Source organism: Chrysochloris asiatica, unplaced genomic scaffold (assembly GCF_000296735.1).
Source record: "Chrysochloris asiatica unplaced genomic scaffold, ChrAsi1.0 scaffold00104, whole genome shotgun sequence".
Taxonomy (NCBI): Eukaryota; Metazoa; Chordata; class Mammalia; order Afrosoricida; family Chrysochloridae; genus Chrysochloris; species Chrysochloris asiatica.
The window spans coordinates 7736326-7754679 of record NW_006408622.1 but is presented as its reverse complement, the minus strand read 5'-3'; the positions used below and the strand labels follow the sequence as shown (position 1 = coordinate 7754679).

The following is an 18354-nucleotide window of genomic DNA, read 5'->3' as shown; positions in this document are numbered from 1 at the left end:
GTGCTGTAGAATACACACTGGACTATTCACCATAAGGTCAGTGGTTCAAACCCACCCTATACAGGGTCTTTATGAGTCAGTACCAACTCAATGGCACTTCACAATAACAATGAGGTCATAAAGGAATACTGGTAATACAGAGAGTTAAGCATTGGGCTGATAACGTAAAGGTTGGCAGTTTGAGCCCACCAGCAACTCTGTGGAAGAAAGATAAAGGTGACCTTTTTTAAAACCTTGAAGAGCAAAGATGTCAGCTTGAGGACTAAGGTGCACCTGACCCAAGCCATGGTATTTTCAATACTCTCATATGCATGCAAAAGCTGGACAGTAGCTAAGGAAAACTGTAGAAGAATTGATGTTTTTGAGTTATGGTGTTGGAGGAGAATACTGAAAGTGCCATGGGCTGTCAGAAGAACCAAGAGATCTGTGTTGGAAGAAGTACAGCCAGAGTGCTCCTTGGAGGACAGGATGGCCAAACTTTGTCTCTCATACTTCGGATATATTGTCAGGAGCGACCAGTCGCTGGAGAAGGATATCATGTTTGGTAAGGTGGAGGCTCAGAGAAAAAGAGGAAGATCCCCAGCAAGATGGATTGGCCAAGGGGCAGCATCGATGGTCTCAAGCAACAATAGTGAGGTTGGCCCAGGATCGGGCAGTGTTTCGTTCTGCTGTGCATAAGGTCACTATGAATCGGTACTGACTTGATGGCACCAAACAACCACCACCACCTCTGTAAAGTTTTATAGCCTCACAAACCCAACTCTGTTTAAACAGTGTTTTGTGGGGAGAAGAAAGAGAACCTGGACTCAGGTAGACTCAAGGCAGTGAACTAGAGCTAGGTCTTGAGTGTGAGACAGGCACAGCCTTTGTGATGGTGTAGAATTGCAGCTACACAGGCCGGCTCGTGCCGCATCTTCATTTATAAAGCAGTCTTAAATGAAGCCTTCACCGGAGTTCAAAGCTCAGACTCTCAGGCTCAGGAGCTTTCTGCAGCGCTCCATCATCAGCCCTCGCATCATCCATCAATTGCACTATTGCTTCTCCTGCTGTCCTTATTGGAAACAAGGACGCCTGATGACAGTGGGACAAGCACTTCACCCTGTGCAGCACCCGTGGGTTCCAATAACAGGGCACACACAGCGGGGAGGCATGACCCTTACCCCATTTACAGGGAGGTAGGTAACTGCAGCTGCAGCCTCAGGAACTCAGGACCCAGACTCACTGCCCTAGACCTTTGTTCTTGTCCCGTCACAAATGCAGGACATGTTTGTGGAGGTGACACAGGCTCCCACCTGCCTTTAATTTTTTGTGGCTTGAAATGAACCTTCCCACAAGTGCAAATTGCTGCACGGAATTACTTGGACTGGGAGGGGTCTCCCAGGTGCTCGAGGTAACTTGAGTCACTCGATCTTGGAAGGTGGTTTGTTGTTAAATGTTGTCAAGTCGGTTCTGACTCATAGCCAGTCTGTATAGGGTTTCTGAGGAGTGGCTGGTGAGCCTGAACACCCGACCTTGTGGTTCAAACGACTTTGCAGTCCAGTGCATTAACCCACAGAGCCATACCAGGACTCCTGGAAGGTGACCGGAAGCTCTTTATGTCAGGCCAGCGCTTACTCACTCGGTCTCATCAAACTGCAGGTGGTCCCAGCCATATATGATAAAGCCCATGGACTGTGCTCCTTGGAAAGAAAGGCAGCAAAGCCAGCCTTGGGCCCCGGATGGTCACTTGATGTTAGGTAGAAGATGCCAGTGTCCGATGTAGCAAACCGTGTGGAGGATTGATCTTGAGCTTAATCCTTGAGCAGGCAAAGCAAATGGTGGCCTTGTGAGAAGGGGCAGTGCAGTGACGCAGGCCAGAGCTCAGGGAATGGTGGGGACTGCAATAGGGCCTGGGAGAGCTCACACCGCCTCTGAAGGGGCAGCTGCCATGTGGCACTGCTGGCCCCGGGATGGTTAGGCATTCAGTTTCCATAAGCATAGCTGCAAATCCCGATTGTTGGAGATGGTTCCTGATGTTTAAACCTTCAGAAACAATTTCAGAGTTTTGAAAGTATTACACGCAAAAGAAAGCCCCTTTTGGCCCATGCGTCACCAGTGTTGACCCATCGAAGGAGCTTTTTGAAAGACGGAGGTGCTTGCAGGGGTTAAGCGCCGCTGTCTGGATTGGTGCTTGGTTTTCTCAACAGCACTGGTGAAGACAGTCCAGAGTGGGGGTCCTGGGAGGGGCCTGCAGGTCCTGAGGGCATGTCACATGTCTACAGAGGCCTACTGATGATCCCACGAGGTGGAGCCGGTCCTCCTGGGATGGCTGCCCCATCCACCTCCAGGCATACTGCCTACCCGGGAAATCGATGCTGACTGTGGTAGGAAGCCAGGCAAGGGCATTTCACAGTGCTGGTTTGTGAGGGCTGATGGGTCCCCAGTGAAATGAGGTCCCGGGTTGACAGATTCATGCCATCATGCTGCGTTTGTGCTGGCAACACCCAGTCGCATCATGCTCCCTTTTTGAGGCCTGGAATCAGGGTGTGTTGCTGAGAGCACGCTGCTAATGGGTCTCCACAGGGAAGGGCCGATGAAGCTGCCAGGCTGGGGAAGGTTTTGCAGCCGCAGAGGTAACCAGGGCCCACTCAGGCAGTTGTGATCAATAAAAGATGCTGGCCTGCCAGGAAGAGCAGACACATCGCCTGCTCGGAGAGTCGGGCTTGATCTGTCCATGCATCAGGCTGTGCTGAAGGGGCAGCTTCCTCCTCCATTATTCCTAACCAGCACGTCCTGAGAGCCTTGTGGAGAGAAAAACCATCAGCCTGCACATTTGTTATCCTTCTCCGCTCTCCCAAGGACAATAGCAGATACAATCCCCAAGTGCCCTTCTCACACTTTGATTCTGCTGCTGTAATTGACGGAATCGTTGTGTGGTGATGAATGTAGGCCCTTCACATACAACTAACAGCACACCCAGGACCTAATGTGGGTGGTTGGTGCTCCTTTTAATGAGCTCCCTGCCTCCAGAAGGGGCCGGGGAGGGGAGGGTGGAACACAGACTAGAGATGCAACCTTTTCCAAAGCTGCTACTGGGTAAATCAGGGAGGGGTCACCTGGCTGTAAGCATCAGAAACCTGGCCGAGGATATGGGGTTTGACCCTGCAGCAGTTCCACTGGATCAAATGTAATTTATTTGTAAAATTAATTTTGATGTGGTAAAAAGTTCATGAAGAAATGGACCGGAAAGATCTTGGAGTATCTTTTTATATATAGAAGTCCCTGTGATTGGTACAAATGGTTAAGCACCAGACTACGAACTGAAAGGTTGGTAGCTCACATCCACTCAGAGGCCCCTCAGAAGTAAGACCTGGTAATCTTCTTGAAAACCCTAGGGAGCCAGGGTTTTCTGCTCTGCATACAGGGGGGCCGCCATGTGTCGGAATCGACTCAGTGATCACCACCACCACAATATATATGATAAACGTGTATCATTTAAACCATTTTCAAGTGTACAACTCAGTGATATTCCATTCACCATGTTCTGCAAGTATCACCACCACCATCACAGAAACACAGTAAACCTCAGGACTCCCCATATCGCCGCGTTCCCACGGCCCCTGGTAACCACTCATAAACTTTGGTCCTCATGCATTTGCCTATTTTAGATATTGCATAGAAGTCCTGGTGTGGCGCTGTGGGTTAATTAATGCACTGGGCTGCAAAGTCGGTTTGAACCGCAAGGTCAGCGGTTCAAGCTCACCAGTTGCTCCTTGGAAACCCTCTGCAGGGTCGCTATGGTCAGAATCGACTCAACAGCACATAACAACAACAGCATAGGTGTGGGATCATATCATATTTGTCCTTTTATGTCTGGTTTAAGAAGCTCTGGTAGCATAGTGGTTACAAGTCGGGCTGTTAACCTCAAGGTCAGCAGTTTGAAACTACCAGCTGTTCCGCGGGAGAAAGATGAGGCTTTCTGCTCCCGTAAAGATTTCCGCCTTGGAAACCCTCTGTAGGGTCAGAACTGACACCACGGCATATAACCACCCCCACCATCACCATGTCTGGTTTATTGTTTTTTGTTTGTTTTTTTTTAGGGAAAGACCTTTTTAAAAGAATTTATTTTAAGATGCTTGTCCCAGCATTATTCATAATAGCTAATCATTAGAAAGAATTCAAGTCCCCAATAGGGGAATGAATAAGTAAACTATATCTGCTAAGATAGATTATTTATTTATAGTCATAGGTTCAAATCTGTACTTGGCTGTTTTATAAATGTGACCCATAAACTTTTATCATTTGTCAAATCTGGATAATTATAGCACCAATTTCATGGCTGGTTAAGTGAGATACTGCGTGTAAAATATTGGCCCAGGCCTTACGATCAAGGCTTTGGTTGATGTGGTATCTTGCTGTTACATGCCTGTCCAGTTGGTACCGACTCATAACGACTCTGTCTGAATAGGGTTTCCGAGGCTGCAAATCTTTGCAGGATCAGAAAGCCTCATTTTTCTCCCACATCCCCAGTGGTGGTGACTGCTGAAAAATGTCGTTTTTGAAGAATACAGGTTTTCCCTGCTGTGTGAAAGTATGAAATCTTTCGTAAGCCAAAATGGTACGTAAAGCAAAGACGCAGTGACCATTAATTTATATAGGAGATGTGTGAGTGTTTCCAGGCTCCCCAAACAACCTACCAAACCTCACTAAATAACACACAAAACCTCAAATAATGCTGACACATTGTGTTCACAGACAGTTCAAAGCTGTGGAGGCTTCATGGGAAGATGCTGAGTGTAGTTCCTGGGGGAAGAGCTTGCTGATTCCTCTCTGTCTTCCCTCCCTCTCTCTTTTTCTCCCCTTCCCTTTTCTCTCCCTCTCCTCCCCCTTTTCTCTCCCCCTCCCTCCTTTCCTGTGTTTCCCTCCCTCTCTCCTCTTTTCTCTCTCTCTTCTCCCCCTTTTCTCTCCCCCTCCCTCCTTTCCTGTATTTTCCTCCCTCTCTCCTCCCCCTTTTCTCTCCCCCTCCCTCCTTTCCTGTGTTTCCTTCCTTCTCTCCTCTTTTCTTTCCCTCCCTCCCTCCCTCCCTCCCTCCCTCTTCCTCTGAGCTCAGGTGCCAGCTGCCTCTAACAGCTCAATGCAAAACAAACACTGGATGCTAGTTTTGCATTTTACCTTTTTTCCCTGTAGAAGTGAAACTCTTTCAGTTAGCAGAAACAATTGCTAATGTTGGTCTTTTGTAAAAGCTAAGTGGCATAAAGCGAATTTTTGAAAAGCAGGGATACTTGTATTTAAGGGGAGGAAATAAATGAAGCCTAAAACTTCACATGGTCTGTTATTGGTCAGGCTTTGTGTCAGCTTGACTGGGCCAGGATTCCTAGTGGTTTGGCAGTTGGAATGTAACTACCTCCCATGCTGTGTGATTTGATGTAATAAACCAATAAGAGGATTAAGGTGGGATATACCACCTTTGGAGTCCTGGTGTGATGCTGTGGGTTAATGCACTAGACTGCAAGGTCGGCTTGAAGCGAAAGGTCAGCAGTTCGAGCTCACCAGCCACTCCTCGGGAACCCTATGCAGGGGCGCTATGAATCGGAACTGATTTGATGCCAACTAACAACATCCATCACCACCACCTCCTTTGGTTGGCTCCATGGCGTAGTTTGCTAAAGCGCCTGTCTTGTAAATAGGAGATTCTGGGTTCAAATCCTAGTGTGGCCTAAGTGACGTTCTGGAGTCTTGGTGTGGTGGTGTGTAGGATAAGTACTAGACTGCTAACTACAAGTTCATGGTTTAAATCCATCAGTCACTTGGAAACCCTATACAGGATCAACACCTTTAATCTCACCACTATCCTGATCCAATTTAGGGGTGATTACCAAGGGTTTGTTATGTAACACCTTTTATCTTAAAAAAATAAATAAAAGAGAAAAATGAACAGAGAAAGAAAGACCTACTCTCCCCAAGATAGAAGAGCCAGGAGTGGAATGTGGCGCTCTGAATTTGAACTTCTAGCTTCCTAAACAATGAGAGAATCAATTAATGGTTGTTAACACCGCCCACTTGTGGTATTTCTGTTATAGCAGCTCTGGAGAACTAAGCCATGGTCCAAATATCATTACAGATCTCCGTAACAGACCTAATTCTAGAAATATCAGTGCTGATAAATGCAGGCAGTGGTTGTTGTTAAGTGCTGTTGAATCAGTTCTGACTCACAGTGACCCAGCGTAGGGTTTCCCAGGAGCATCTGGTGGGTTTGCAGTTTAACTGCAACTGCATTGTTTAACCTACAGCACCAAACCAGGAACCCCGACTTAACCTAGGGGTTCTGTTCTGATGACTCCGTGGGAAATCAGCTCTGATGTAAATTGAATACCTCTCTTTTTGTTTGATTATTATTGTTGCAGCCTGCTAATATGGCAGTGTTTTGAATAGCAGATCATAACATTGAGAAAGATGAACATTTGTTCATTTGCATGCGAACATCGAAAGATGATGTTGTTAAGTGCCATTGTGTTGGTTCCAACTCATAGCAATCCTGTATAAGGTTTCCAAGGAACTGGTTGGTTTGAGCCTCTAGCCTTTCAATTAGTAAATTACATGCTACAGCCAAAAAAACCAACAGACGGTTATAAGTATAGTTTGTCATAACTCGGCTATGAAGATAAGCCAGAAAGTATTGTTACTACATTCTAGTTCATAAATTCATGGGTTTATTCCAAACAAAACATTTTAAAACATCTCTTTGCTATATGTAGATGACTGCAGACAAATTCTGTCAGATGCCTTGGTCTCATTGTTGTTGTTGTTGTTGTTAAGCGCCGTCGAGTCAATTCTGACCCATAGTGACCCTGTATAGATTTTCCAAGGAGCAGCTGGTGAGCTTGAACCATCGACCTTGCAGTTCAAACGACTTTGCAGTCTTGACGCATTAGCCCACAGCACCACACCGGGACTCCTAGGGAGCCGTTAAAAAAAAAAAAAAAAAAAGACACTTTTTGTGTCACGGGGAGAAAGTTTTCAGGTCAGGGCTAATATCAAAATTTTCAATAAAATTCAAGTAGACATCGTCCCAGATCATTGAACTTAACAAGCAGTTTTTATGAAGCAGCTGTTTTTAAGGAAGATTGGGAAGACCTCAAGATGAGCCAAGAGAGGGAAGGAAGGCTGTCAGTCACATCAACCTTGCTAAATGAAGAAGCTGTGGCTGAAGCCCAGAAACTGCTGGAAGAAGACCGTAGGATTACAGTTGTTGCCATAACCATTGTAGTTGGAATCTCACACAGCACGTTCAACTGTAAGCGAACATCTTGTCCTCAGCAAGCTTTCGGCGACCTCAAAGAGCTGTAAGCGAACATCTTGTCCTCAGCAAGCTTTCGGCGACCTCAAAGAGCTGAGCTTTCCAGAAGTCTTTTAAGCAAGATTTAAAGCTAATGAAGATTACTTTATGAAACAGATCATAACCCCAGATGAGTCTTGAATTTACCAGTGTGGTTCAAAGAAAACAGTGACTTCCAAGGGGATCTGCTGGGCCAGTTAAATTCAAGGCAAAGGTCAACTCAAAAGGTTATGGCTACTGTGTTTTGGGATTCTAAAGGGGCCATCTTACTGAAGGACACAGGCCAATCGCAGGGGCTGATTATGAAGAAGTTTCAAGAAAACTGACCGTTGCACTAGTGACAAAGAGACCAGGAGAGTTGTGATGAGTATTTTTCGCCACTGCAACAACGCACCTGCTCATTCTTTGAGGGTAGCCGGAGTGCTATCCTTTGATAATTTTTTTGGGGGGAACCTTACCTTTATAGCCCTGTTCTTGCCCTCTCAGACTTCTTTTTGTTCCCCAAACTCCTGCTGTTGTTGTTCAGAGCCGTTGATTCAGTTCCAACTCATAGCAACACTGTATAGCGTTTCCGATGAACAGCTGGTGGATTTGAACTGTCGACCATGTGGTTCCCAGTCCAGTGCTGATCCTACAGTGCCACACCCCAGCTCCTAAGAACATTTAAAAGGAACATGATTTCAGTTTCTCGAGGATGCCTAAACTGACACTGCCATTTTGATGGAGTGTAAATGGAAGAATGAAGAATTCTTTGGGGGTAGGGTTAAAGAAATGGGAACACCACCTTCAGAGGTATGTCAGCCTAGATGGATGATATTCTGAAAAACAGTCGCTTGACATTTTGATATTTTAGTTTAATAGAGGTTCCTGTGTTTTTTTTTGTAGCAATACTTTTGACTTGCCCTGATAGGTCATTAGGTTGGGGACTACTTGTCTAGTGTTCAGATATGCATATGACTACCCATTGGAGTCCTGGTGTGGCTCTGTGGGCTAATGCACTGGACTGCAGAGTCATTTGAATCACAAGGTCAGTGGTTCAAGCTCACCATCAGCTCCTTGGAAACCCTATATAGGGTTGCTATGGGTCAGAAATGGCTCGACAGCACTTAACAAAAACATCAAATCCATTAAAAACGGAGCAACTTACGGTTTTATAATTTTCAGTATATTGTAAGATTTCTCAGGGAGTATGTACATATGTCAAAACTTGCCCTAGTGCACATTTAAAATGTGTACAGTTTGTGTATGACAGTTAGACCTCAGTAAGTCTTTGAAAGCAACAACTTAACCTCCCTACTCTCTCTCTGTGTTGAAGGTGTTAGGAGTCTGGGGTGTGGGTATGGGAGGCCTGCAGAGGGAAGACTGGTCTCTGAGGGAGGGGGGCACAATTCCTTAGATTGGATAGGGCCTTCAGACAGGGATCCAGAGAAGAGGAAATGATTACCAGGGAGACTGGCCACATTTGGAGTGGGGGCAGGTGTTGGGGGACACTTCTGCAGAGATAATTCGCACTGCCATTGGGTAGAGGACTTGGGGGACTGAACCCTGAGTATGGAGCAGTGATGGGGAGAAGCCATCCTGGGAGAGAAAGAGCAGGCACTGAGGCATGGAGAGATGCATGGGGAACTGAGCAGTCACCAAGTTTCAGAGCAGGCGGGTGAGATGTCAGGGCAAAACGATGGAGAATGGTGAGGAGGCGGGTGGTCAGGAAGGGAAGGCAGGGAGGACTCTGTTGAGGCGTCTGTTCAGTGTATGGGAGGCTGGGGGTGGTGAGGATGGGGAGCACTGCCTAAGGCACTGCAGGCGGGAAGCTCTCTCAAGAAGAGCTGGTCTTACAGGGTAGGAAAGTCTTGAAGTTTGGAACTTTGGAATTTTCCTGGTATGTGGCGGCAGGGTTGTTGGACTGTGGCAAGTTTTGGGCATGAACCCTGTGCTGTCATTTGATAGTTGGGTAACTTTCAGAAGTCTCTTCACCTCTGTAAGCCTCCGTCTCCCTATCTGCAGCATGGGGATGGCAGCATTGCCTGTTTTACAGGTTTGCTCAGTAACTGTGAACTGTCTTCATTAAGTTGGCTCAGCCAGGCTTCTTTGTGGAGTCTCTAAAGTGGGTTTTTTCTTTCTGAAATTTCAGATTGCCAGTGTCCTTGCATCAAAGAACCCCTCTGTCCTCCTCACTCTGGTAAGTGGCCATGTCCAGGGACTGGGCAGTATCGGAGCATGCATGAGTCGGGGCCTAGGGGAGGATGAAGCTGTAGAGGAGTTTTATGTGTTCCCCTTCTGGCCACTAACAGCTTCTCGGTCAGAATGGCCGTACAAGCCCAGGGTTGTGTTCTGAATTCTTGGGTTCTCCCTGGGATGGGCTGTGTTCTGTCTCGAACCCGCTGTGACAGATACCACACCCAATCCAAGGACTCCAAGCCCGGCTGGAAGATGGATTTGTTGGGGATGTAGAATGTTCCATTTCCTTCCAGCCAGTATTGCCTCTGCTGTTTAATAATACAGTTAGAAGCCCCTCTCCCGCCACCCCCACCCCCCGCCTCGAGGCACCTGCCCTTGTAGTAGGTGGGCTACGAGACACTGTTTTGAACCTCTGACTGATAGAGGGCCCTTCCTGCCCTGCAGCCTGGTGGGTGGGCCTCCATGGTGGGCTCCTGGAGTCTGTCAGGGAAGTGGGGGGCACCTGGTCTGAGAAATGTCTCACAGGAGCAGGCGTTCTTGTCCTTCTTTGACCTTGGGAGTTTCACTTATGAAGAGTCCAGAATGTTTCTCTTCCCCACCCTACAAAGTGACCCTTTCTCCCTTGTTAATTGATTTGGACAGAAATAGTTTCTCTTGGTTACCTTTTTCAGCACTTTGTGTAGTCTCCTTTCCCCACAAAGCTATGTTGATGGCTAAGAAGGCAAGCTCTGCTAAATGCTGTGGTTAGAGAGAGGCCATGGTTGGTTTCTTTGGCTATACAGGTAGACCCGGACCTGAAGCTCTTGAGGAATCAAGTAGTGCTTGCAAATGCCCTGCCACTCTGAGAGAGGCACATTTTCCTGACACCTTTGCTTTGTCTCCCCGTGGGGTCCTTTTACAGTCCCATTGCAATCAGGAAAAGGAGAGGATGTGATAGGGCTTTATGAGAAACATCCACCCTGCATCTCTGGAAGGACTGGCTTTGACAGTCCTCTTCAGATCCTCAGTGGTTCAAGACTACTGAGGTGCCTTGGAAGAAAAGCCTGGTGATCTCTGAAAACCCTGTGGAGCACAGATGTCTGCTCTGACACACTGGGCCACCATGAGTTGGAATCAACTGCATGTCAACTGGCATTGAATGTTGGTGCAAGGACTGTCTTGAGAAAGCAGATTTGAGGGGTGGGCTGTCCCCCAGGCTACAGGTCTTCTCACCTAGGCCCCACCTGTGTCTGAGCAGCCTGACCTGGTACCAGTGTGTACCCCGGCTGTCCAGCAAGAGACTGGTGGTACCCCGGAATGCTGTTTGTGATGCCGCAGCTTCCTCCGCTTTCCAAAATGTGACAAGATCGAAAGGGCTCAGCTGGTGGGGGGGAGTGGGCCCTCCTTGGGGGGTGAGGCCGCCGCCTCCTCCTGTGGGCTCAGCTCATGGTCTGTCTCTCCCTGCAGCGTGGCATCAACACGGACAGCGGCAGTGTCTGCAGAGAGGCCTCCTTCGAAGGCATCAGCAAGTGAGTCCGAGGGTCCCCCAGCTGTCTCTCCACCCTACGCGCTCCCCCATCACCAGCAGGCCTTCCCCAGTCTACAAGCTGGCTGTGAACCAAACACCCAGGATGAGGCTCAAAGCAGTTAGAGATACCTGTATATATACATATAGATATGTGTGTGTGTATGTGTACACACACACACAGATACATAGATATGGGAGTTCTTGCACTGGACTGCAAGGTCGGTTTGAACCACAAAGTTGGCAGTTAAAGCTCAAACAGCATCAACAATTGTGAATTGAGTGAAGGTTTACAGAGATTTTTGAGGATTTTTTTTTAAAGGCTTTAAGTAACTATAGATTTTCCTCTAAGGAAGGGGCACCTCTCTTCTTCCTCTCGGCTGTGAAAGCCTTTGGGGAGCCTTAGCTGGCTGGGTGTGGGTGGGTAGCTGTTTTCTCTGCTCTGAGCTCGGTGGTCTTTGTATGTAACACACCCCTGTTGAGGTTTATGAGTTCAGCACCCTCCCGACACGCCTTTGACTCTCCTTCATCCTAATCCCTAACTTCTCCCAGTCTGGCTCTCAGCACCTTCCCTGTAGTCCTAGGCAGGCGCTCACTTCTCCACACAGCTCCAGGCTGAGCCCGCAAACCCTATATGGGAAGGAGTTCTCCTGACTAGGCCTCTCCAGGAAGGGGGCAGATGCTCACCCTTATTCTGCCCCTCACCCCTTTACCCCTGCAGAGTGCTGGCTCCACCCAGGTCTCCGGCTGGCCAGTGACTGGTCTCGGGGTTTGACAGCTACAGACATCTGTCACTTAAGGGGAGGCACCTGGGTACCTGCCACTCACCCACCACCAGGCCACTCTTGCTGATGTTTTCTTTGGTGGACTGAGGTGCCAGCAGAGGCAGAGCCTTATGGTTATGTATGAGCCGGAGCCTTGGAAGGGGGGGTGTATGTGTGATGTAGGGATGATTAGGAAGGATTATGAGTTCATACATATGCATCACTCTCCCCCTGATAGAAGTGGTGGGGTGGGGAGGAGGAAGACTCAGGTTGACTCCTTTGCTTCCTCACGCAAATCTCTGCGTTGTCCCCCGAGTTTCCCAGGTGGGCACCCCTGCCTCTTGCACCTGTGATGACTGGACCAGCTCCTTAAAATGCTGGCCATGAGGTCACTGTGTCTTCCCAGGTGAGGGCCACAGCTGGCTGCTCCCGGTTCTGGGCCTGACCTCTCCACGGCCCTCTAGCACTGCCAAGTGTCCCTGTTCACCTCCCGTTCTTCTCCTCAACTCCTCCACCAACATCCGGGTGCATCTCTGCAGCCCAGCTGGAGTGGGGAGCTCTGGTGGTCCCTGCAAGCCTCAGTACCCCGTGTGTGCCATCGTGCTGATGGGCTGTGCTCTGAGGACTAAATGAGGTCACACTCACCCAGACCTGGTGCTGTGTCGTTGGTTGCCTCCACACACTCACCCAGAGTCTGGCCCCGGCTGGCGCTGCGTCCGCAGTTGCTTCTGAACAGGTCCATGCACAGGTCCCAGCATCTGTGCAGTGGGATCAGGCGGACTCCAGGCTCTCTGGTAACCTCAGAGAGCTAGGGGCTTCTTGGTGGGGGGTTCCACCCCCAGAGGTCTCTGCTATGGTGAGTGCTTTCTCAGCACTCCCCAGACCAGGGTGGAGAGGGTCACTGTAAACACAGCTCTCCTGTCAGCTTTGTAGTGGGCCCTCGGGCACATCATGATTGCCACCTTTGGGGCAGCAGGAAGAGAAGGCCTCCTCCCACCTCACTTGGAGGATTCACCCCTGTGAACTCTAACTTCTTCCTCCAGCAGACAGATTCTAGAATCTGTCCTCTGTTGCTTTCCTGAGACCCCAAGATCCCTGCCAGGAGCTCAGAGGAGCCTGCCCTTGGCAGCGCCCCACTCTGCTAGGCATTTGGAGGGTTCTTTTGTTGAGCCTGAGATTGCGTTTCATTTCAGCAATCTCCCCAGTCACTGGACTAGAACCTTCCAAACCGATGGATGGTCCAGTCCAGCAAGGGGGTGTCTCAGACGTGCTCACCAGGCCTCTGAGTTGAGAGATGCCCCTTTGTGTGAGCTGGGGCGTTGAGTTCCCACACCCCAGTGTCAGGCTGCCTGCTAAGGTTTCTGATTGGCCTACATGCTGCAGGTGAGCATGTCTCTCTGTTTGTGGGACCCCTGGCCTCCTTGTCCCTGGAGAGCTTGCTCCCTCAGACTTCACTCTGGAGCCCATGCCACTGAGTCACCGTTCCTGAGCTCCAGCTGGTGGGTTGCTGCAATGGGGCCACTGTGCCCGACCTTGAGACCTTAGGTACTTCTGCCTTTAGCCAGCCTCAGCTCCTTCCCTGTGGAGGCCATTTGCAGTCATGGTTGGATTCTTAGCTTCTGGGTGCCTCCAACCCACTTTAGTCGCAGTCTCGAGATGCCACCACCTCCTGCACTAGGTGTCAGGCTGGGGAGATACCTTGTCCTCTGGGGCCATCGTGGCTCAGCCGACCACATTCACCTGCCTGCTGGGAGCGTCTCCAGCTGTTGGCTGGGGATAATAATAGCCTGTTTCCTAAGCAAGATGAATCTTGCTGTCGTCCTACTTTCTAGCGCTCACCTGCTCCGGCCGCTTTTCCTGCTCTAACGACAGTCCTTACTGCCTGAAGGTGGTTTTGTGTTTTTGAAAAGCTGTCTTGAACTTCTCCAGAAACACTTCCCAGCTGCATCTTTGCTTGACCGCCCGCTTTAGCAAAAGCCATTCAGGTTTGGCTTTGGCTTCTCGTGCTTGTCCTTTAGGAGCCGCCCCAGGATACCTTGACCTAGAGAAAGAGGGAGCACATGAGTGGCCTCATCTGTGCACCCATCCTAGGGTCCTGGTCCAGCTGCCAGCCAGTGTGTGACCTTCTCTTCAAATATGGTTTCTTGGGGTTGTCTGCCTGTGTGTTTGGGCTGAACCTTCTGGCCTCCCTCAGCATGGTGGCGGGGCAGGTGGGGATGGGGGCAGAGGAGCAGGGAGGCAGAGATGCTAGGCCTGGAGGCAAGCAGGACCCCTCATGGCCTGAGGCCCCTCCCTGAGGACTTAGGGGTGGGATTATGGTACGGAGTTTGGTGTTTCTGTGTGAGACCTGATTGGGAAGTGTTGGGGTGGATGCGGGGTCTGGTGGTAGGATGGGGTCAGATGGTGCCTAATCCATGGCACCATAAGGACAGCAAATAGTTCCCTCCAAAACAGGTGGAATCTGTCCAGGAGCCCAGGGCTGGGGCTGTGAGTTGGGAGCCTGTCTCATGCAGTCGTTTGAGAAATATGGTTGATCGTTCACTTTAGCTGATTATCTAGGATAAGCATATTTCTTATCTTCTGACATTTACTTAAATTGCTTTGCATATTTGAAGACAATTGGTTACAAATTAATTTCATTTAAATAAGCAGTTAAATATGAAATTGCTGAAAATCAGGGTTGTTAATGCAGAAATATTAATATTCAAAGATGTGAATTTTAAAACACAGGAAGTAAAGGAGCATTATTAAAACTTGATGATTACAGCAAAATGCCAGTTTGTGGTCCAGGGACTCTGGCGTTCTGGTTACCATTAACCTGCATATCAAGTTAATAGTTTGGATTGACTTTTTAATTAATGGTCTCTTTAGGAAGGGGATTCGAAGAGGTGAGAATCTGCCCTAGTTCTCTAGCTGGGGTGAGGGTAGGTGGGTAGGGGATCTTCCCAGGGGTCCTCTGGACTGTGACTGCCTCAGTTGGGAGCTCCAAGCGTGGTCGGTTCACACTGCTCATCTCTCCATCTGGAAATGACTTGAATCCTCTGTCACTCTCCCACTCATACTGGCGGTTTTATACTCATTATATTTTGTTTCATTTTAATGATTACAATCCCCTCCATGCATCATCATTCAACAGTATTTGCTTTTATTCCCTCTGTTTTTTTGTTTTGTTTTGTTTTGTTTTTGAGGGGATATACACAAAACCCCTCAGGAATGTATAATCATATAAACAACCAAAGGGCACGTTCTGAAAGCCTGCCTCCTAGGTTACTGTTGGGCTTTTGTTGTTATTTTTACACAATGAATACAAACTCCTTATAGAAAATGCTAACCAGTATAGAGGAAAACACAAGGAATATCTGAGGTTCTTTTATCGAGAGTTGAGCCTTGTACTTCCAGCAATATGGTGGACTAGGCAATGGACCCTCTGCAACAAAGCTATGGGAGATCTAATGGAACAGACAGATGAAAGTTCTGGCACCCTGAAAGGTTAGGGAAGTAAGCAGAGTACTTACTGGGAGGAGAAGATGAGCAGGAATGGTGAGAGAGGAATAATTAGTGAATGACAAGCCAGACCTGATGTAACCATCTTGAAATTTTGTGGGCAGCATTGGCAACAGAAGTGGCCTATCAGAACAGATCCACACAGGTAACAACTGTGCACATACAGCCCTGTAACAACCGTCCCCTCTGCAGCTCCACCCACTGTGCAGGAACCCATACCAGCTCCTATACCACCTGATTAGTGATTGACATCAACCAACACCAGTCATACCCACCCTGAACTGAGGTGCACAAATAGTGAACAGAATGGTGCACACACTTCATTTTCTAACTAAACCCATAGGAGACAGTCGGTGAGAGCTTAAGGACACACTAACATACAGTCATCATTTAAATACAACAGCCTACAGGAGTCATGGTGTGGTGCTGTGGGCTAATGCGTCAGACTACAAAGTCATTTGAACTGCAAGGTCAGTGGTTCAAGCTCACTAGCTGCTCCTTGGAAACCCTATATAGGGTTGCTATGGTTCGGAATCGACTTGACGGCACTTAACAACAACAACAACAGTGTCCCAGAGACAACAGACAACTTTAGCTCACACGAAGAAACGAGAAAAATGGCTCAAGCAAATAACAAAGATGCAGAGCCAGAGTACGTTTCTGAGGAAGAAAATGTAATAGAACTACCTGAAAAAGAATTCAAAGGAGTGATATTAAGACACTGTCAAAAGATTGACAGAAAGATCTAGGAAAACAGGGAAAATCTTAGAAGAATTCAGGAAAACATGAAAACAGATAAAATAAATGCAAATGTTGAGACAATACAAAAGCTGCAATTAGAAATCCAGAAGATTAATACTAAAATAATTTCAGAAACAGACAATTGATTGTAGGACAAAGGAGTAGACACACAGTAACGGGACCTTGAATTAGTGAACTTGAAGATGAATCTCTCAATGCTAGTATAGAAACAGAGAAAAGAATGAAAATGTCTGAAGAAAGCCTAAGAGTGATGTGGGACACCATGAAGAGGATAAACTTACAGGTGATCAGAATTCCAGTACAGGAAGAGACAATTAAAAGCACGTTCCACTCATTCTCGTCCCTCTTGCTGGTCCTAGGGTCCTCTGTTCCTGAAATGAAAGATTAACTACTCTGGCCTTTTAGTAACACACCTTCTGCAATTACACTTGTGACAATCACACTTATTCCTGATAACAATTACACACAATCAAATCATAAAATCCTGTCCTCATCCTCCCCCATCTCCTTTCACCAGACCCATCTGGAAAAGAGGAAAACTGTTCAGTGCGGGAGTCTGCCTTATCCCCCTCATTCTGAAACTAAGCACACTCCTGAAAGCTTGTAAGCCAGCCACTTCATGCCTTTATAGCCCCCCATTTTTGATAGCCAGTGTCCATGTGGTGCTGTGGGTTTATGCGATATACTGCAAGGTCGGCAAACTCGTCAGCTGTTTCTTGGAAACCCTATACAGGGTCATTATGAGTTGGAACCTACTCAATAGCACTTAACAACATCAAACCAATGCAGTGAGGAAGCAAGCTTGATTCTTGATGTGAAGAATCCTTCCCTTTTGGTTGGAATTTTGAGCAAACACATCCATAAGTAAAGGTCAAGTTCATCAAATTGTACCAATTTATGCTTGCTTCCTGTATCAAATGTCTTTATCTTCATCTGGTTGAGTTCTGGTCAGCTAGCCCTCCAAGCTATGGCAAACTATGTGCAAGTTTGGGAGTTCTTGCATGCCTCCCCCTCACTTTAGACTATTCTAGCCTCCAGTGGCTAGATCAGTGTGCAGGGGCTCAGGAGTTCACATGCCTCCCTAAACATCAGAATAGCCAGTCCTTCTTTTCTCTCTCATCTCAAGGTCAATGGGTGTTAATGGAATATGACCAAACTCAGCCATGCCTTCATTGCTGTATTTCCCCCACTTTTACTCACAAGTAGACCAGGGCGGTCACTAGCAAGCATACAAGCCTGCTCGCGTGTTCCCCTTGAATTTCAGTCTTAGAAGGGGGATTACCCTGATGGGCTGACTTTTCTTGTCTTGGTGTCTCCAAGGCAAAACGCTTGCTTGGTATTCTAACAGCTAGACTGTCTGCTTTCTTTCTGATGGTGTTTTTTTGAAGAAATACCTTCTGTTCTCTGGTCTTTACAGTTGGTCTGCATGTATTTTCAAGTGAGAATGCCCCACTTTAGAAGGGTGGGACTCAAGATTCCATCTAAGGCCCCATACTCCACAAAGGCTTAACAAGAAGCCTGTTTTCCTGGGCAAATTCTAATTCCCCTTTTAGCTAACCCAATCAGTTACTGGCCCAAGACAGACTTACAAGCTTTCCGTAATCATAATTCCCAGTGTTCCTTTCTTTCACACTTAAATATGTATTTACAGTAGAAGGCAGGGAAAAACAATAATCACAAGTTGAGAACTTTAACATTATTTCTCCTCCTTTACCCATTCTGACTAGGTCTAGATTCCTGTATCACAGAACCATGTTGCTTCAAGGTTGTGTATACATCACTATTTACCTCTATCCCATTTAGCCCATGCATACCTCCCTAAGTATCAACCCTTATCTTCCTTGTTTATCTATCCCTTCTTGTGTGCTACACCACTTTCGATGAAGGACAGAACACCTAGAAAGAAACTCCACAAAGACACAGAAGAATTAAACAACACAATTAGCCAACTGACCTCATAGACATATAGACAGCACTCAGCCCAAGAACAATATACATTCTTTTCTGTACACATTGAACATTCTCCAGATCGATCATACGTTAGGCCACAAAGCACACCTCAATAAACTTAAAAACATCAAAAGTATCTTCTTAGATCACAACACTACAATGTTAGAAAGCAACAACAGGGAGATGAAGGAGGGAAAAAATCAAACACGTGGGAACTGAATAACACCCTGCTTAAAAGCTACTGGGTAACAGAACAAATGAAAAATGAAACAAAACCAAAAAAATCCTTGAATGAAATGAGAATGAAACACAGCATACCAGAATGTTTGTTGTTGTTGTTGTCAGGTGCCATCGAGTCGGAACCGACTCATAGCGAC

At 47.5% G+C, this 18354-nt stretch overlaps 1 protein-coding gene across 1 annotated transcript in view; it reads left to right on the top strand.

Annotated features, from left to right (window-relative positions):
- The window catches only part of PEPD (peptidase D), a 143474-nt gene that overhangs the window by 20233 nt on the left and 104887 nt on the right, over positions 1-18354 (top strand). Inside the window, exons 5-6 of the mRNA XM_006867392.1 lie at positions 9447-9494; positions 10940-11001. Of these exons, the coding sequence (XP_006867454.1) occupies positions 9447-9494; positions 10940-11001 (110 nt within the window). The remainder of the gene's footprint in view (positions 1-9446; positions 9495-10939; positions 11002-18354) is intronic.